The following is a 21642-nucleotide window of genomic DNA, read 5'->3' on the forward strand; positions in this document are numbered from 1 at the left end:
AAAAACAATTCAGAAGGGTAATTTTTGGGTCAAAATTGAGGTGTCATTTAACCTGGGAAAGGAAAGTTCTTTCCCACCATGGAAAAGTCCCTTTAGACCATTTACAATGGTTGAAAATTTTCAATAACCCTGAACACTCACTTTTTCAATTCTCAACACTCCACATCATTTTCTCTCCTCTTAATTCAACACTCATTCAATTTTTACCTCTCCAATGATTTTTTCTTTCAACACTCTACCCCACCACCTTTTATTTCTTATTCTTATTTAATTTTATAATTTTGTTTTTATAATCATATAAAATTACAATTATCAATTATAATTAAATTAAAATAAAGATAGACTTAACATTTTTTTTGTAAAAACAAAATTTATTTAAATAATTTATTTTTATTTTATTAACTTAAAATGCAATACAACAAACTAAGCACGCGACACACAAATAGCTTAAAATGCAAGACAACACGTGATCCATTTCACTAAACAAAGACTAAAACTTCAAAAGAAATGCTAATAATAAGATTAAGAGAGTGAAAAATTTGGTTTTTTTTTGTGTCCAAATCAAATGATCCAAGTCTCTATTTGTAGAGAAAAAAAAATCACGAATTTTGGTAAAAATAAAATAAAATAAAATTATTTGCAATGAAATAATTGAGTCCAAATTATTAAGAAGATAAAAATCTAAGCAGTCAATCCTGAAGCAACACGTGTCCCTTTATTATCCACAAAATATTCTCTCTCCGCGTCCAACATCCGTCCATGCGCCCTGTCGGCGCGTGCAGCACACGCGCCAAAAAGAACCAACAGAAACGCACTGCATGGCATACCGTGGCAAACTTTCAACTTATTGAATTGGTTCATCATCTCTTTCATCCACATCATGTTCAATAACCCTTCTCCAATGGTTCAATAAGTTGAAAATGACTTTCAATAACCCCATTGGGGTGGTCCCAAGAGAGCTGTCAGTTGAAAACTGGCGGAACAAAGAAAATAAAAAACTATGTATATTATTTTATTGTTGTTTGTAACATTTTACTGCACCTCCTTATTTTCTAACAACAACGCGAAGCACATCTCACCTACTGAAACATTTAATTTTTCTTCTTCATTAACACTACAAAACACAGAACATAAGAAAACCCACAAAAAAGTTTAATATAGTATACTGTCATTTGATTACAGAACACAGAACATCAATTCTTATCCTTTTCTCGTTCCATTACTTGATAATTTCGACAATGGTAGTTTTAGAATTTGGCTAAAATGTTGTTGAATAATGATTTAGAGTTGGGGTTTTCTAGATTCGAGTCATTCAACCTTGGATCCTTTCTTGGGTTGGTGTTTTTTTTTTGTAGATTGTTTTATTTTTTAATTTGGATTTTGGGGTTTTGTTTTAAGGATGTTGATGATGGATCGATGATGATGATGATTCTGGAGTGTTCATGATATTTCAACATCTTTGTTTGATTTTCAGCAAAAGAGAAATGCATATAATTTGTTGTTGATGCTAAAAAAAAGAGTTTAGTTGATTGATATGTGACGAGATACGAATTTAGGGCGAAGAAAATAAACAAATCTAAGAGGTTTGATGAAAGAAATGATAGTTAGTGTTTGATGAAGGGAGGAGAGGCTGAGAAGAAGGTGAGGGAGAGTTAGGTACCGTTTGTACAAAATTTTGAATTTTTTTTTTTTTTGTGATGTCCGGAGTTTGAATCCGCGACCTTGCATATATTTATACATTTTCTATATCAACTGAGCTAAGTTAGAGAATTGTTTGTTTTTTCTTTTCCAATCATCCTGTATAACAAATTTTGTTATAAAAATATCATATTTTTGGTGTCATTTAAAAAGATAAAAATTTATATTATATGATATTATATTTGTTATTGAAAAATATATGTTTAGTTTTTTTAATAAGAAAAAGATATGTATAGTTTGTTACAATATAAATGTGTAAAATATATATAAGTATAATTTTTTTTAGGCATCTATACTAGTACTTTTAATTAAAATTAAAATTTTATAAAAATAATAATTGTACGTATTGCGCAACACTGAAAAAATTATACACATTAGCGTAACAAAAAAAACAGACATACAAACATCAAATATTATTCTAAACGCTAATGTGTGTGTATATTTGTGAGGTTGAAGAAAGTGAATAAAAATATTTGGGATCATTCAATGATAGCATGAATAAAAATATTTGTGAGGTTGTGATAATTAAGCGATATTAAAATTAAATATATAAGTGATAAAAAGATAATAAAATTCCTTCAAAAATAGATAATAAAATTAAATTGATTCTCCTTTAAAAAAAATTATATGGACCGATTAAAAAATAATTAAATGGAAGAAAAAAATAAATTGAAATATAATATTAAAAAATAAAAGATAAGGTTGCCTGCGCGAGTTGAAGAGAAGTGTTTGTGAAATAAATCACAGAGAAGTAGTTTTTTGAAGTAGCATTCAACAACTTTTGGTTAAAGCTCATTCCATTCAATTTTATGCATTCTAAAAAAAGTACTTTTTTTCGAAGGTACTTTATTGATATTGTGTTTGGCCTAACTTCTCCTTAAAAATGTAGAAAAGCTGAAAAAAAGCAGGGACAAACAGTATCTTAGTGTTTGATGGAAGGGTAAAACTGTAAAAACAACAATTAATATAAATAATTGTAATTAATGATAATTAGTTAAAGCAATTAGAAACTGATCTTTGAAATTTGAATTTATGGAGATTCAGTAGTATTTAATTAATGCAATTAATTTTCCCTAAAAAAAATAAAATTAATGCAATTAATTTAATTTTAAAATTATAATTAACAAATGATAATAAACGATTGGATGTGGGGTCTCATTTTTTTTTTCCATGTCAATTGCCAAAAAGTCACTAGCAAGGTATCCTATCTAAAATCTGAACCATTGAATTATAAAAATAATATATCTATGGCTGAAAAACAACTTTCCCATCATGGGATAAAACTTTCCTTTTCCATACTAAACTCCAACCAAAATTGACCTAAATCACCCCTTTGAAAAAAGAAGAAGAAAAGAGTGACGGCTAGGGTTTGAGAAGGAGAGAAGAGAGAAGGGAAGAACGGGGAGTCTGTTGCAAACTCTTATGAGTTTTAATGTTCTATGCCCAAATTCATGTTCAAATCCAAGACCTAAGCAATAAACTGTTATATTACTAAAAAAAAATGAGAATAAATTTATAGAGCATGGGTGATAAACAATTGAATAAATTTATGACATTTGGTAGAAGATAACTTAAATTTTTATCTATTATTTGGATTTAAAAAATAGGAAAAAAAAAGTTTACTATCTATGTTAAAATGAGAAATTATTTGAATTATTCTTGGAAGGTCGTGTAGAATTTACTTCTTTTTTAAAAAAATTATATTATTTAATAGATGTAATATCAGGGTAGGTTTGGCCGTGATTTGTAGGGATAAAGATCAACTAATTATTTCTAAGGATATTTTAGGGTATGATGCATTTTATCAGGATGATGTTTTTAAATTAATTATTGATCGGCAATGGTGTTATTTGAGATTTGAAAGGATTTTTCCTGCGATACTCTGTTCATTATTTGGTTAGATGCAGTTCAATCCAAATGCTATCCACTGAACTGATACGTGGTTGATTTGGACATTGTTTTAAGGGTTGAAACCATAATGATTCCTGTATAAGAAATTATCATGTTCTTCGAAGTGCATTTGTGGCTTCATTCAAATATTACAGAGAACATGAATGTGTCGACAAAATATATATACAAATTTCCTATTGTTCTTTGGCAGCTAGCTGTTTCTTTAGGTTGAGCACCTCTAATCCTTGCGAAGCCAACATGTCTTTCAGCTTCTCTGAAGCTTCTCTATACTTTATTTTGGACGAAACTGATTCATCAATTGCTCCCTTATATCGACAACGAAAAGCATCTAGCTTCGCTTGTGTTCCTCGTAGTCTCATTCTAAGCTTAGCTGTTTCATTCATGTTTGTAACTTTATCCTGTTCATAAAATTAGAAGGTAAAAAGATTTTACTGATGACCAATTGAATGTTCAAGAATGAAACTAGTATGTAGCTTAAGGTGAGGAATATTTGAGTTCATACAAACACATGCATGGCCCGATAACCGACTATGATTGACTTACCGCGTGAATTTTGACTTCAATGCAGGAAATTTTATGACTCAATTCCTCAATATGGTTCTTTGCCCCTGATAGCTGTAAAACATTGATGTGATTAAAAAAAATTATAAGGTAAGTTATCATAAGACAATCCTTAGTGTACCTCATCTTGGCAATGTTTTAGCAAGAATTCCACTTCCACAAGATGTTTCTGTTGATCTTCCATCCGGGTCGTCAATTTGTCCCTTTCCTCTGCGACAATGGAAAGCTTGCTCTTGAGGTTCTGCAGAGTCACCTGAGATGATTAGTAAAACTAATATCGTGCTGATTCTCACATACATCTTTTATCCCTTAGTTCCAAGTTATATATAATGGACAATTTTCTTAGGCAGTTGTACAGGTAAAGGCAGTGAAGGTGAGACCTGAAACTCAATAAAAAATTCTGACATAGTATCTAATTCTCTTAGAATTGATAGATTATCTCCTTTATTAAGAGCTTGCACCTCTCTCTGAATTCCATCTTCATTCTCAGGACAGCCATTCAGCTTATGCTCGATAGACTGCAACTCAAATTTGGGTTTTGATATCTGCAATGCAGGCCAATACAGTGACAACTATGTCGTGCACTAAATCATAAGCCTATAAAATCATTAACAATCAATATTCCTTACTTCTTGGGATTGTCTGTTCGTATCATTGTTCGTTTCCATGTGATCAAAATCTAAAACGTTTTCCCTGTAGCCAGAAAATATGACAATACCGAAATAAGCATAGATTATCAGAAAATAATAAATCACCTGGAAACAGTATACAAATGAATAAAGATCACTTCATGCAAAGCCTTGCAATACATAAAGTTGGGCCAATTTAAACAATTTTGACTAAGTTCAACATAGTGATAGTTGCAGGTGTAATATATATAAGTTTAACAAACCTGGATTTTTCCTTGCCAAGCATATTTTCATATGAAATAGTCAACCTTTCGCGGAAGATCTTGCATTCTTCTCTACAGGATTTCAATTCCCTCCTTACCTAACATTTGTAGACAAATTTTATAAAATTAAGTAAATGATGCAATCAAACTTGAAGACATCGTGGAAAAACAAAGCTGGAGTTTATCAATCGTTTTTTTCTTAACTACACTACTGTCTATAGAATTGCTCAACTGCTTGTATCACAGTTGACTATCCCATTTAAATACATTTTGGGCTTGAAAATGGGATGATACATGAAATTATTTGCTACAGGGTTATATCTTAAAAATTATACCAAAAGTAGCTGTAAAAATTAAGAATCTTTAGATATTCATTTAATTGTACAACTTCCTAGATCGATTGTTATTACTCCTACAATATACAACTTCCTAGGCTAGTGCTTACTTATTAAGCATTGAATGCTTTTATTGTAAAACCATTATAAATACAAGGTGTGTGATCTCATTATAGACACACAGAATTGACAGAGCTTTGCATATTTTTACAGTAGCACTTGCCTGATGCACTATGGGACAGAAAATAACACGAGTTCCATTTATATTTGATGCATTTTAAAAATTGAACATAACAAGATGGAACCAAGAAGAATAAAGGCTAAAACATGCTTCCAATCCTTTATCTTTTACTCAATTCATTTTGGACTTTTGTCTTTGCAGTGTTATGCAAATTCATCTATTTAGCCATCTATTTTAAATGCAGGAACAATACTAATTCATTGTGCCTTCCACCAAATTCTACCAAAGTAATTAGTAATTTTAGAGTTATTGTTTGGTTATAATGTAGAACTTTTAAAAGGGGTGAAATTGAAACACTTAAACTAGGGCATTTGCGAGAAAATTAATGCTCAGCAGTCAAGCCATATTGTATTGTGCATCAGAAGCAAAAGAAACATGTCCCTAATAAAATAAAAATTTGAGCTTACATGCAACTATTCATGTTATAATTCTAAAACAATTAAAAAAGGAAGAAAGGATTAACACATTCCAATAAAGGAAGGAGACATAGTAAACTTAAAAAATAATGGAGCTTCAAGGAATCAATAAAAAAACAAAAGAAATTAATCAAGGTTTCATAGGGACCAGTTTAGAGTTAGATTAGCCTCTTCCTTATAAGAGGTGCTCAAGTGAGATAATTATTAGATTCTTAAGTTGCAAAAAATTAATTATTTGTTTATACATGCCTGTGAAGAATGAAATGCAATTTCTGAAAAAGTTGAGGTACAAAAGCTAATTGCAATGTATATGAAAAGCTGTTATTCAGAAGACTCATAATCATTGCAAAATCATTTCAACTTTTCCGTTACAATTATTTGCTAAAGAAATCATCCATACTAACTCTAAATAGTAAAGCCATGATTCTTACTTCTGCTAATTCTGTTGATAATGATGTATGTTGCTCATTGTTTGACCTAGCTTGTTCTTCTATGGCCAGAAGTGCATCTTTCTCCTTGGCAGACCAAATTGCCCTTTCCTCCTCTATTTCCAATAGGGCATCTGTGAGTTGCTGCAAGACCGCGGATACACAATGAAACAAATTTAAACTAATAAATAGAAATCGCTTGAAAAAGGAAGAAACACAATCAAAAGAAAGAACAGTTGCAATTGCACTACCATTGCCAACTCCTCCTTTTCTTCCGCCAATACTTTGATAGAGCTTTTAAATTTTTCTTGGTTGATATCAGATTCTTCCAATCTTTGTTTCTGGATGCACAAGAATAAGATGTCAGCTTTGATGGTTGGAATGAGAAAACATATCAGTCATTAAACACTAATTTTTAAAAAGGGAAATGCTAACAAGTTAAGAAGCCCAAAAAAGAAATTTTATCTTGGATCTGTGTATTCAACACACTGGAACTTTAAAAATCAACTTTTTGCACATTAAACTTACAAATTCTTTCCTTTTTTTGTATCCTTAACAAGTTCCCTTAGGGCACTTGTTAGCACGACCCTTGTTAAAATAGTTAGCTGATTGTGTCAGTTTCTAATCTACAAATGTAATCTGAGTGTTAAAGTAGTTAGCACTATGTAATAGAGAAGTTAACTCTGTTAGAACTGACAAGTGACAACTGTCAGTTGGAAGTAGTCAGTAGAGTCTCTTATACAAGGAGTTGTGACACCAAGTTGGAAATTTTTTTTTTGTTAAATATAAGCCCGAGTGCAAATTACTAGGTGCATTTATAAATAAGCATGGAGGTAGTACTTGATAATTTTCCGTTCAATCAGAATCATCAATATGTAGACTAATGCTCATAAAACTACCCTAGGATAAAGCTATATTACAGCTGTACTACAGTCAATATACATGTTCTAATAAAGTTACCAATCTGCATAACAACAACAACAACTCTCAACTTGAATGACATCATTGTCACACGCGGCTCATCTCACTCAATTAAGCAGCTAAATATAAAGCTCAACCTGTGTTTGTACTCAAACAGCTTGGCAACCTGGATTTTCCTAAGAGTAAAAGCAAAACATCATCCCAATGATTCTCTGTTGTTATCTCAAGCAAATATATTAAGGATTCATTGGCCAAAGCAAAGGTATCTATCTCTACTCCCAAGGTTGGTGGCTGCAAACAAAAATTTAGTGTGTATTGTGGATCCATTACGTAGTTGAAAAATGGTTGTTGGTTCATTGCATTATGCTACTATAACTAGGCCTACCCCTACAACCAGGTTCAAAATCAATAAAGTAAGCCCAGAAGGTCGATCTCTGGCTCCTGAATATGCCAAAGATTACAACCTTATCTATCAGTGGTCCAAGAAACACCAGTTGGAATGCTTAATACAAAAGCAAACTAGAGGAGTGCAGTAACTGGCAAATACAACAGCTGAACAGTTGTGGCTTCACACACTGCTCATAGAGTTGTTAGTGCCAATTACCATTCCATTCTTTAGTAATAAGTAATAACCTTGGCACAATGTGTCTCACAGAAATATAATCCACTGATTTATTCAAAAGTACATGGAACCAGATTTCAATAAAAGTGCAACACAAAAAGAGCTGGAATGTGTGTCATATATCCCCACACGATGAGTAAGAAAATACTCTGACCATGGTAGTATTTCATACAAATTATGTGAAGTACGTGACGAACTCAGATGTTTGATCAATTCTAATTAATCCACCCTGAGTTTGAAGGGAAAATGAGTACTTCGCTGTGTCTTGGTTTCTAATTAGTATGTGCAACTCATTGTGTTAAAGTATTTAGCACTCTTGAACCGACAAAAGTGGATTGGTTAGTCATATACAGTTAGAAAAATGCCGCATGTAAGATCGCAAAAGATATCAATAGTCAATTTCACTCGATGCATTTAAATTCAGAATCTTTCCCTATCTAATTTTTTTTTCATTGGCTATCATTTTCTCCTTGCTCTTTAGCATCAATCAATCATTTAACATCTAAGTTGAAACCTAAAAGGAGAAACCTCAGAAAAACTGTACAGAACAACTTACAAGAGCTGAAATCTCCTCCTTCAAATCATATATTTCAGAGGTTGATGTACTAAGTTTTTCAGTCAAATCTTCCAGTTCTGAATTCAAAGCTTCATTAATAGATATCATCTCTTCTTTTTCTTTCAGCGCAGCTGTTATCTCTTCTTCCAACGAAGTGATTCTTGTTTCTGATTCAAATGCAAAAACTTCCAGCTTTTTGTACTCTTCCTGGTAGGCAATACATGCATATTAGAAAAATCAGTTATCGTACTCGAAAATTTGAAAGAAAAAAAAAAAATAAAGACAAATTATCATGTATGAAAAATAGTACAAGACTGTATTAGCCAATTTTACCATTTTTCATAGAATTCATGATATATAATCACATATTATAGGTTTAAATAGAAAAATCATTCCTTGTTGGTGCTGTCAATAACTGCACATAATCTATTGTTGTCATTATTACAAATTTTAAAACCATATACATTGCAAAATAGAAAATATGCAGAGGGAAGGGATGAGTTTTGTTGCAAAGAGAAGAGTGGGCTATGTTTTTCTCATGGACAAGCGAGAACAGTGGGGCTGCTAGAGTCTATTTTCTCCAATCAGAGTTGTGGTCTTTTGCCGACCCCACTTAGTGGGATAAGGCTTGGTTGTTTTTGTAGAGTTGTGGTCTTTTCTAGGGATACAAAGAGACCAAAATGTCCAAAAAAAGAACGGAGCAATAAAACAAAAAATAATTTGGGTTTTCATTCCGTCTTCAATGTTGCGTTGCGACAGCTACATTGTACCGCATTTTTGGGCTTTACAGCCGCAACCTTAAAAAGCAATGATGCAACTGTGGCCGCTAAAACCACAATTAACTGCATAGGCTGTTGTTAACAAAACATCAGATCATACGTTCTTTTTTCTTGCTACAATCAGTTGTCTACAAAAGGAGTTAAAGGCCCTTCTTAAATAATAAGTAGTAACCACAGTTTCTGCAAACATATATCTACCAAAGAAAATGCAGGGCCCTTTGGTTTTTGAGGATCAAACATCTTTGAACTCTTTTCAACAGTTGAATCACGTCTTCTACTAGCAAGTGAATCACGTTTATTGATATCGCGTTCAAGAAGAGAGGTCTGACCATGCAACCGTTTGATCTCTCGTTCAGCACAGGCTTTCTCACCCTACAAATCATATTGCGGAATAAAATTATACGACTTTGAAAAGTAATAGGTTACAATGAAAGCAAAAAACCCTTGAGTATAACAAAAACAACCTCAAGTTTTGTTTTCTCTTGCATAGCATTCTTAAGCTTGAATTCAGTTTCTTTCAACCTGGTTTTTGTCTTCTCAAGATCTCTTCTTAAAGTTTCCTTTTCCTTGGCCACTGAAGATGATGTTAAACATGATATATCTTGTTCAAGAGTTTGGATATAAGAAATCAGCTCTCCATTTTCCAATTCTTGTTGTCCCAACCGTTCCTGTATTAATAATAAAAAGTTAGTACGTACCATCTGCTGCATTACACAATCAGACAAAATAAGAGATAGTACAGATACAATATTATCAAATAAAGGCCCACCAACAAAGAATTATGGGAGCTCTGAGCATCTAGTTCTGACTCCTGATGAAGCTTTTGAATATTAGCTAACTGGCTGTCCAGAAGAATCTGCAACAAAAATATTAGACCTACCAGAGAACCCAGAAACAACCAGAAATATATCATAATAGAAAGGCAATTTTACCTTCTCATTCTCAAGATCGGATATTGTTTGTCTTAAGCAAGAATTCAACTTCTGATGATTACTAAAGATTAATTTTTGTTCTACAGAATCCTGAGATATTGAGGTTCTGAAATCCTGCATCAAATCATAAAATGAAATCAAAATTGAAAAGAGCCTACACATATTTATTTGGACACAATAATTAGTTCGAAAACAAAAAATAGCTGCTCAAGACGTTATTTAAAATAAACACTCAGCAATTTCATTTTTATTACATTTATCCAATATACAGCCTGAACATTACTTACAAGGAATATATTACGGAGAGTAGAGAAACTTTTAGTTGCATCATCAACCATCAAAATAGCACTTTGAACAGCTTCTTTTGAGTTTTGTACTTCGGACATTATGTCTTCAATCCCCATGGAAACTCTTGTTATAAAGTCAACATTCCCATCCTACATGAAGCTTTAAGACTCAGTTTTATAGGATAGGTTATAGTATGTATAATAACCATATAAAACTGTTAACTTGTATAATCATGAAGACATTATAATCAAGCAAGAATCTAAAAGTTCATACAAAGCGTCAAATGCATACATCAACGTTGCCCACAGTTTTACTGGAAATAAGTTGTTCACTCGCCACCCGAGCTGCCTCCCGTGCTTTTCTAAGCTCTTCATTGAGCTAAGCACATGAAACAAAACTCAGGAATTAAAACTTGTGAATAAGGAAAATATGAAACAATTTTCTACATCACCAAGTAGCTCCATATTTGTGTCTGCAAAATACAGTTTAGATAAATTGTGGATGCCATATTTAGATAAACAATGAATACTTTCCAATAATTAAATAGAGGTCCATGCTAACAAGTGCCCTTAGAACATCAAAAAGAAGAAATTTATAAAAGAGCATTTTTTATACTTTTAAAGAGTTGACTACATAACTCGAGTTGTTAAATGGAGCTCATGGAATAACCACTCCTTACTACCATATTTTTTCACATAATAAACTTAATATGGATTAAAAAAATTCAATAGACCTTACAAAAAGGCAAGTGACTTTTACTAATTTATCTTTTTTTTTTCCTTAATTTTACTTTTCATACTTTTGCATGTGTAATGTAGTTATTTGGATTTCTATAAGAGGAAAACAAAGGCATATGAACATTCTTGTGGATAGCAAGGACCAGCTACCCTACCTAGCGGGAAAGTCAGAGGCAGCACAATCAACTGAGGTTGATTTATCTGTTGAATTTAACTTGATATCTTTAAGAGGGGAAAAAAGTTTATCTCTATGCTTGACCGAAGTTCAGGGGGTAAAACAGACAACTTGTGATTCTGGAAATCTAGATGGCCTCAAAAAGAATCTCTCTTCATATTATGTCCAATGCAATTGAATTAATAAAATATCACTTCCTCAAACAATTCAACTAAAGCACACTTACTGATAGTCAATGTGTAACCAATAATCTAATATCAATATCTTTCAATCAGATTAAAAGGCACGGTAGAAAAACATTATCAACTAAAACAATGACTACCTCATCAAATTTCTCCCTGGCACTTATGTTCTGCTCAGTTGCCAAATCAAAAACAGTATCCAGGTTCTGTTGGCTTGATGACTTTTCCATTTCCAAAATGTTAATCTTCAAAATACAAGGACAAAAAGGAAATAAATATAAGCAAGCAAGACACATCTAGAAATCACAAAATAAACAAAATGGATTTTGTTAGAATATATGAAAAATATTTTAGGCTTAAATGTAACATCAATTTTCAGGGATGCCTACTGAAATGTTTTGGGCTCAAGCTGGCCTAAATGCCAAAGAAAAGAGAAGAAAACAAAAGTAATTTGCCCAAGATTAATTGTACAGAAATTCTATAATGAAAAGATTCCAGAATTCAGAAAGAAGAATTTAAGTCATGACAGTTCTTCTAAAATGTTGCAAGAATATTTAGGTATAATTGTTTCCTATGATGGTCTACCCACTAAGGTTTAATCTCATTAGTTTAAGTTGTTTATACAATTACCAGGATTGAAACATATACAATCCTTTTTATTTTAATCAATGAAACATAGGAAATTTGTTTTTGGTCTTTGTTGTTTTGGTTTTAGTCGCTATAATATTTGTCCATATTAGTATTAATCCCAACATAGTTCTTCCAAGGAGTAAGATCAAAACAGTACGCATATTATAGGGATTAGTTCCAACACAGACAAATATTATAGGGATTAAAAACAAAACAACAAGGACGAAGAAAGTATCTTCCTATGTTTTAGAGATTTAACCGGCAATTTTTTTAATGGACAGCTAAATTTGTATATATTACAAAGACCAAAAAGTTATTTAAGTAAATAACAAAACATTAGGATTCTAGTAGTTATCATGACTATTTCCATATTTGATTAATATTTTGAAGTATTGTAGTAGTATAAATAAGAGTCGGTGATAAGTGTAGAAAATATTTGATTCCTGTTTATGGGTAATAATTCCAATATTAGACAAGTATTATAGTGTGATTAAAAGCAAAACAATGAGGATGAAAAAAAATATCTTTTTCCATGTTTCAGAGATTTTAACCGGCAATATTTTAATAAGACACTAGGCTAAAGTTTGTATATATTATTACTAGGGCCAAAAAAATGTTTAGGAAAATAATAAAACATAACAACTCTACTCAGTAAATTCCTTTTTGCTTGTCGCTTTTATAAAAAAAAATTGTTCCTAATTTTCAAACTTCAATGCAACATTAAGTGTTGATTTGTCAATAATACCGTTAAGTATTTATTGGCAAAAGAGAGAAATATATGGAATGAGATAATAAGTAGTCACAGGTGTTATAGGCAAAAGACAAATAATTCTATAAAAATTTAAAAGTAACAAAATTTTTTAGTTTTTTTTGGTATGGGTGTATAACTTTAAAACGACAAGTTAAAAGGAACAGATGGAGTAATAGTATCATCATTATTTCCATATTTGATCAGTATTTGAAGTATTATTGTGTTAGTTTAAGAGTCAATGCTCAGTGTAGAAAATATTTGCTAGGCTGTTTGCTTCTTGTTCAGGGTCTGTTTGGTTGTGAGAAGAGGTGAAAACACTGCAATGAAGGCTACAAAGGGTCACAATGAAGGTGGCTAAGCTTTATCGCAGCGACAAGGCTATGGTTTATGCAGAAGCGAGCCTCAAAACACAGAGTTCATGATATCATGTAGAAAATATTTCTGATATATTTTAAAGTTGTCATACAATAAAAGTACAAAATCGTTTAAATATGTTATTTTAAATCTAATGGTCTGAATACAAGAATTACAGATAACAAATAATTACAAATATATGATGTTTGCAACAATTCAAATTCTTTCGTTCATTCTCATCTTCCTTAAACATATTTTCATGCAGCACAAAGCAGGAAACAGTTATAAAAAATGTAAAAATCAAATAAACTTTTGAAACTAATATGTAACAGAAAGAATAGGTGTGAAAAGAAAAACCTGCTCTTGAAGTTTCTTGATAACAAGAATAGCCTCTGACTCTCTAAAATTCTCACATTCTGCTTGCAGTTGTAGATCTTTGTTATCTTCCTGCTATGTTTGCAAAATATTAGAATACAAACTACTGAGAATTTAAGAAAAGCAAATATTAATTATAGTCATATGATATAACAAACCATAGATAAGCATTTCTTCCATGATGGATCCTTTCTCCTGTTTGTTACATGCAATAAAGCACAGGGGTTTGGTAGATTGAAGTTGTCGTTTGCATCACCGTTATTATCATCTTTCTTACAAGAATCATCCACGTTGTCATCTTCATTTATAAGTTCATTGAAAGGAAGAAGTGGTCCCATTTCTAGCTTAGGTCGAATAGGTTCTGCAGGAGAAGCATCTGTGTCGATGCTAGAGTACACCTGAAGTGCAGAAAACAAATGAGTTAAGATTACAACTATGACATACAAGAAGCAAGATAGCTATCATAGCCTAACGTCTTTAAATATTATGCAAGCAAGGATAACAGTGATGCTGTATATAAAATTAGTTTCTAACCTATGAATATCAATTTCTAGTACCTTACATAAGAAAATTATTTATATAGGAAAGTCAATAAATGAAAAGTATTTCGTGAATTCTTTAGAGTTGCAAACAGCTAAGTAAATACAACACAAGTTGAATGTCTCATAACCACATTGAATCATATTAATATTATCAATAAAGGTATCCTGAATTAGAATCTTCCAATGTCCTCTCGCTCACTTTTTCTTAAGTATCTTGAGTTGCCAAATTGTTTTCTACAACTAGAGACAAAAATCATATCAGATAATGCTGCTCTTCAGAATGTCCAGCCATAGCATCTACCAATTTGTGTAGTTTTCCTCAATAAAGGTTATTAAAAGCTTGTGTATTTTTTCTCAACAAGGGAGAAATGATATGATTACAATAATTACACTAATTCGATAAGTATCACAAACAAACACCAAATCATAATAGATATAAGACCCATCAGAGCTAATAATGAACTATTGGAAAGAAATATGTTACATCTTTTAGATGCGTCTGCGAAAGATTTCCAGGACACCATGTATCCCGCCTCTTCTCCTGCAGAACATGCATGAAAAAACTTCATCAACCAATGGTAATGAGGAAAGTAGGATGCAAGAAATACAAAAAGATCAGGCAAAAGCAAGTTAGTTGTAAGGAGTTAGTACTGGCCAAAAGAAATATCAAACAAGTATGCTCATGTAGGCAACAATTATATCAAGGCAACTGGAAAAATAAGCATGCAAGAGAAAATTAGAAAAACCAGGTGTTGGGGCAAGGTGCCAATCGGTGACATCTGCTTTAGAAGAAGTCATTTGTTCTGATAGCATTCTCTTAAATTGTGATTACAAATATTTGAGATTTACATGAAATGGCTGCATACATAGTCTAGTCATTATTTTGAGGATAAGCCACTGATGTGGATCAAATTAAGCTCTTGATACCATATTAGATTCCAAAGATGATTCTTGAAAGAAAAAAAAAGATTCCAAAGATCAAGGAGAAACTGAGAGATAGAAAAAGAAATTACAGTAGAAGATTTGGGAGAAAGTTATATCTTGTGTGAGTGTAAGTGTAACTCTAACTAAAGCTCATTCTACCTAAAACGACACGTGTCAATTTAGAGATCTAGCAAACACCCAAGTTGAGGTACATGCTGTATAAAGAGCCTAATACAAACCAAGCTACTCCAACAGCAATGAATATATTTTATTTGTAAATATATTTCAATCCCAGACACAGTAAGGTTAGATTTGATGACCAGGAAAAAAATAAAGAAAAAAAAGAGGATGCATCCCACTCAAAAAGTATACTTGATTTGCATATGCAATAGTAATACCTTTTTAATATATTTGTTGTTCTCGTCTCTATTTGAAAACAAAACCATTGAACTCAAGTTTTCAATTCTCTTGGCTTGCTCATGTACTCTCTTTTCCCATTCCGCTTGAGTTTTCTTTTCCTCCTCTAATTCCAAAGCTATGCGTTCCCTTTCTAGTTCCGTCTGGTCAGAAAAGCATTGCAAGCTCGTAAAATAATGAATAAACTAGAATTTTGTAATGATTAACCAAGGAAAATCCATGCACCTGTAGCAATGTATTTCGAAGGTTCAGGATCTCCGTTTCCAAATGCTCTGAACGAAAACCCTAAAAAAAAGGTCAAATATAATTTTATCAATATTTAAGAAAACAAAATTGTGTTTATTTTCAATCAAACAAAAAAAGAAACAGAAAACTAGATCAACCGTCAATTTTGCACGAAGATCTTCAATTTCCTTCTTTTGGCGTTTTAATAAAGCAGCATCTGTCATAATCTGCAGCATAAACAAAGAGGAAAAACTTAAACATACACTTTAGTGCAAAGCTGAACCAGATCATACATCATATGACAAAAAGCGTAATCAGACAACAATTTAGATAGTAAGAACATCTTTTCATCTATAATTGAACCTGCCTGCAGAAATAATGCAATGAAAATACACTCTTCAAAGAGAATGGGAGAGAGAGAGAGAGAGAGAGCACAGACAATAGGACACACAACAAACAGAAAAGTACAACAAAATGTTATGTAATACCAAAATTAAAAGAACGTGATCAAAATAAAAGAGCTCTTTAAATGAGGGAAATGGTTTAGGACAAACCTCGTTGACTTTAGCGCAATTTGTGACACGCAAAGCACGGCTTGCGAATTGGAGACTACTTTTAGTTTCATCTGTATGTATCTGCCACATGAAATAACTAGATGAACAAAATATCAAAGAAATATTGAGATTCCTTCATAAAAATGACAAATATAATAGATCGGTTGTGCATTAGAAAAGTTTGATATGCATGCCCGTTGATAGCTAGGAAGCCTCAAAGTTAGAAATATATCCATTGATATTTGATATACAAAACAACTGGCAATGTCTATCAGCCTGCCGGTGAAGCCACCTGCTTTTTTCAACTAAAATGTAGAGCAGAATAACATCGCAGCTGAAAATGGTTTGAACTAGCACTATATTCAATTAAAGGATAAAGACTAAATATTTTTGAAATGTAACAAACTCCTTAGACACCTTACAAATGGCTAGTTGTTTGGAAGGAGCGAAGGAAATTTTGGGACTATATCCAATCCATGTAACCTATGGAGGACGGACATAATTTTACACGTGGCAGTTTTTGCAATTATATAAAAGCTCATAGTAGAAAAACATCCATTAGTGCATTATAGTATATTAAGAAATTTGGAAAAGAAATAGTTTACAATGGATAGAAAAAGATTAACTTGTAGATATCTGATAAAGTAGTCTGAATGAAGCATAAGAAACAATGCAGGGATATCTTACCTGAGCAAGTGTGATATTACAGATTATAGCCGTGTTAGCATTTCCCCCTAATGCTGGTTGCAAAATTCGCGTAAGCTTGCTATCTCGATATGGAACATGACCCCTGCATCAAATATCATATTTTCAATTTTTCTCATTGAAACGCCAAAAACTAAAATATAACCATTTAAACTTACCCTTGGCTTTCAACGCCTTCACTCAATTTTTTAATCACGGTTCCCAAAGTCATTAAGCTTTTGTTTATGTGAGAACCCTCTTTGAGTCGTACACCTTCGGCTCCAGTTTTTGCAGCACGCTCTGAACCAGCAAGATCCACTAAATTCTATAAAAAAAAAAAAGGAGAAAGATTAAAAATATGAAAGTTTGCACAAATTATTCATTTTTCAACAAAAGGAGAGAAAATACACATGTGATGTAGGTGAATGGCTAAATTCCCACACGCAATAAGTAAAGATCTTTTCAATAAGATATAAATTTCTAGTTGAAATAGTGACATACCAACACTGATACACGAACAGCATCACAAGAGCTATCAGTGCTTTCATCTTCATTTCGATCTCTGCTTTCAATTATCTATTGAACACACAAGATATTAATGAGTGGAGGGGCAAGCATTAGCAATTTTGTTAAAGAAAAAGGTAAAATCTGAAAGAATATTAATTACCATGCGAAAAATAGTATGGGATCTACTACTGTACAAATTCATATTTGTCTCTCCAATGTGTCTATGAGCTGATACAAATTCGAAGAATGGAAGGAAAAAGTTAGTTGTGTAGAAGTAGTAGCAATTTGATATACCAAATAGTGAATTGAATGCAAAGTAACAGACATGCATGCGAGTATTCAAATGATACTACGGAAATTTAAGCAACACAAAAACTGATAAAGGAGATAAAAGTAACACTCAAGAAAAATGCAAAAATTAAAATTACATTCTCCAAACTCCATGAGATCAAGGACTTGCTCAGGAGAGGTAACAATTTCTTCTCGCAGCCCCGCAACATATATTCCCCGCTGTGATTTCAAAGAAAAATTATATAAAATATCAATGAGTACAAATATATCACCAAAACTGAGAAAATTTCACCCGAAAAAAGAAAATAAAATTAAAATAACCTCTATGTTTTCATGAATCTGCAGTTTTCTATGTTCAGGAGCCAATAAATCATTTATCTCTTCATTGTAAATCTCCATGTATGACATTCGTAGAAGAAACTCTCGATCAACATCCTAAAATAAAAAACACCATGCATGAGAGTCAATATTGAATAGAGAAACTACAAATTTGGAAAAAAAGTTAACAATACCATTATGATATCATAATGTAACAGCATAGATGGTGAGATTTTAAAATCATCTTAAGATGCCGAAAGGATAAAATTTCATTAAGAAAACGGTTATCACAGCCAGTAGTTCTCCTAAGTTGCAACTAGTAGTTACAAGTCCAGGTACATTCCCATCAACTCGATTAGCTTTGATTAAAAGGAGGCGTCCAAAAGACCATACTTATTGTAATAATTAAACAGTAACCTTGTAAAAATATAAATCAGTTATTAATATCAAATTTATCAATAATTTTGGCACAGTTCAAGCTTCAGCCTCCCAAATAAATGTGTATACCATTGAACTAGTTAATCATAGGTGAATTATTAGTTAATGCGTATCAATTGGTTATCAAACAAGTAATCGGTTATTGAAAAGCTAAGACAAACTACTAATTCGAGAACAAATGTATACATGTTGCTAACCAATAATTTATTCATCTCCGACCAGCGTAGATAAATGTGGAATTTCAGATATAGGATAACAGAACTGCTTTAGGAAGAAACAGCCTATAAATTGGCCTGTCAAAGATAACAAAGTCACCATAATAGCCCTTCAAGGATTTGCATGACTAAATTAATCCCTTAACATTCTAAAATTCCACACCCATCCTAATAAATAACTAGAGCAATGAACCAAAATGACAAATTTGGTAAATATTTGTATCTCTGCACCTAATTTGCTAACAGAAGAATCGTTTAAAAACCATATTAACTTAAGAGTGTTGGATATAAAGTCATTCACATGTTTTATCCAATAGCTCAAGCTCTCGAAATAGTTAGTTCATAACATAATTTCAAAGTCTAATGTAACCATGCTGTATTTCCTTTGTACTTCACTTATTCAAAAAAGGAGTTGAATTGCAACACAAAGTAAGATAAGTATGCACATTGTCAACACTTCAATTTCATTCCTAAGCACTCTAATACGAAGAGAAATGTTTGATATAAAACCATTCTTAAGCTTTCACCCAATAATAGTATTTAGCCCTGTTTGGTAAACAACTTAATTTGCAGCTAATAGCATAAGCACTTATCATGATAAGTACTCATGTATAAGCTATTCCTATAACAAATGATAAAATAAAGTTAAATTGTTTTCGTATAAGCTATATGTTGTTCGCATAAGCTATCATGGACAGCTTATGAACACTTCATAAGCTATTTTCATACCATAGGTTCTTCCAAATAGTCGCAGTGCTTATGCCAATAATGTAATCCAAACAGGCCCTAATTAGTGCATAAAAACAGGTTCCCTCATTCCAAGAAAACACGAAAAAATTGAACATAGAGAACACAGATTGGTAATTACTTGTTCAAGAATTTGAAATAAATGATGTACAGCAGTTCGAACAAGTATAAGCTTTCACCCAACAGTATCAGGGCCTGCTAAGATTGGCTTATTTGAGCTTATCTACTGATATAAGTTTGGTGACACTGTTCAGTAGAACTTATGAAAACATCTAATGACATGTTCATAAGCAGTTTTCAGCTTATTTTTATAAGTTCTTCAAGATAGCTTATGAAAACAACTTATAGCTTATTCGAACACAGTTTAACTTTATTTCATCTTTTGCTATAGAAATAGCTTATACATAGGCATTCAAGCTATAAGCTTCAAATAAGTTGTTTATTGAAACAGGTATTAATTACTAGTTCACTCATTCCAGGAAAACACAAAAATAGAACAATAGAGGACACAGAATTGTTACTTGTTCGAGAATTTGAAATAAATCATGTACAGCACGAGGAATAACTCCAGGCTCAGCTTTCGATCCACGCATTGTATGAGTCTTACCACTATTAGTTTGTCCATATGCGAAAACAGTACCTTCAATTCAAAAACCCTAAGTTAATTTGCAAAAGTAACAACGAAAAAACAAGAAAACAATTAAAACTAAAAATGCAAACCGTTGAATCCACGAACTGCAGTAGCAACTATATCTTTGGTTTGAGCTTCATATACTTCAGAGGTTTTACAATTCTCGTTGAATACTTGATCTACAAAAGCATAGTTTTAAATTATAATTTGTATATGAAAGATGAAATTGAAATGGAGATGGAGATGAAGATGAAGAAAATGGAGAGTACCGAATTCGAATTTGGAGGAGTGATTGGGAATGAAGATGGAGTTGCCGGAGATTCTCCATACGGTGGTTTTGGCATCTTCCGGTGAGAGAGGTCTTGCACGGACGGTGACGTGAATTCTCTCCATGGTGAGAGAATGAAGAAAGAAATGGTTACTGTTTGTTTGGGATTTTGATTTTGCTCAAATTTGTTTTTTCCCGCGCCGTGTGACGAATTTGGACTAGAAGTAAGTACCCAAGACTTGTTCGTTCCTCCTTTGGTATGCTTAATTACTCATTTTGTGTTTATGGGTTCACCGTTTTATTTGATTGTTGTAACAAATTGATTTTTTATTTTTTATTATCAAAAGAGTAGTGATATTTGAACAACTATTTGATATAATTTGTGTGACAATTTTTTTCTCTCTTTTCATTGGTTAAAAACAATGGAGTGAGAAAAATGAAGAGAGATAATAAGAGTATAATGTGAGTATGAGAGAGAAAGTTGTCACAAAGTTGTCAAAAAGTAGTTGTACAAATATCATTTCTCTTACCAAAATTACACAGAAAATTGATTTTTTTTATTTTTATTACCAATTTTTTTAATTTTTAGTACCAAAATTATATCCTCGTCTCTTATTTAATTTTATATAACAATTTTGTTATATATCTTATTTTTCATACCATTTTGTTTTTTTATCTGTTTATATATGAATTTTCAAACATCAAATCTAATATTCATATGAAAACATAAGTGAAGGATCGTATATTTAAATACAAAAAACTCATATCGAAATAAAATTATATATTTAAATCTTGAAGATTTATATACAAATTGATCAAAAAGACAAAAATTGTAACAGCCCGATTTTTTTTAGCTAGATTTATTTTAATTACTTTTATTATGTATTTTATGTGTTGTGTGTGATTATTCTTCATTGGATGCATTTTCATGGGTTTCCGGGTTAGAAGAGTATTTTAGTCATTTTAGACTTAGGAGTATTTTGGTCATTTTGTGAGAACGGGTAAAATTATAATTTTGGGTGATAATTACTTTTAGTAATTAGTGCGATTAGTTATTTCGTTAAGTTACTAGAATAAACTGAGATTTTACCGTTTAG

At 31.9% G+C, this 21642-nt stretch overlaps 1 protein-coding gene across 2 annotated transcripts; it reads right to left on the reverse strand.

Moving 5' to 3' along the window:
- Positions 1–3626: 3626 nt before the first annotated feature.
- LOC25485794 (kinesin-like protein KIN-7O) lies at positions 3627–20802 on the reverse strand. 2 transcript variants are annotated; one of them, XM_024783127.2, is made up of 32 exons: positions 20547–20802; positions 20367–20456; positions 20168–20286; positions 18250–18363; positions 18066–18147; positions 17798–17865; positions 17632–17706; positions 17310–17455; positions 17134–17236; positions 16447–16527; positions 16051–16119; positions 15893–15952; positions 15649–15810; positions 14811–14867; positions 13943–14182; positions 13767–13859; positions 11815–11919; positions 10872–10958; positions 10580–10729; positions 10293–10406; positions 10130–10216; positions 9825–10028; positions 9559–9732; positions 8582–8788; positions 6734–6823; positions 6486–6626; positions 5063–5160; positions 4800–4863; positions 4551–4715; positions 4292–4411; positions 4153–4224; positions 3627–4007 (listed from the first exon to the last, which is right to left on the reverse strand). In XM_024783127.2, the coding sequence occupies exons 1-32, from the start codon at positions 20668–20670 to the stop codon at positions 3783–3785; spliced, it is 3786 nt and encodes a 1261-aa protein (XP_024638895.1). In that variant the 5' UTR covers positions 20671–20802; the 3' UTR covers positions 3627–3782. The 2 variants fall into 2 exon arrangements, with proteins under 2 accessions (XP_024638895.1, XP_013469093.1); XM_013613639.3 differs by having other exon boundaries at positions 13767–13856; positions 20547–20801.
- Positions 20803–21642: the final 840 nt, after the last annotated feature.

Source organism: Medicago truncatula, chromosome 1 (assembly GCF_003473485.1).
Source record: "Medicago truncatula cultivar Jemalong A17 chromosome 1, MtrunA17r5.0-ANR, whole genome shotgun sequence".
Taxonomy (NCBI): Eukaryota; Viridiplantae; Streptophyta; class Magnoliopsida; order Fabales; family Fabaceae; genus Medicago; species Medicago truncatula.

What these genes read in the sequence shown, in the direction of transcription:
- LOC25485794 (XM_024783127.2), bottom strand. Translation starts at nt 20,670, where the DNA reads ATGGAGAGAATTCACGTCACCGTCCGTGCAAGACCTCTCTCACCGGAA. An exon ending in AGATTCATGAAAACATAGAG is followed by an intron (nt 18,148 to 18,249) that starts GTTATTTTAATT and finishes TTGAAATCACAG; the next exon opens with CGGGGAATATATGTTGCGGG. An exon ending in TTCGAAATACATTGCTACAG is followed by an intron (nt 15,811 to 15,892) that starts GTGCATGGATTT and finishes TTTTCTGACCAG; the next exon opens with ACGGAACTAGAAAGGGAACG.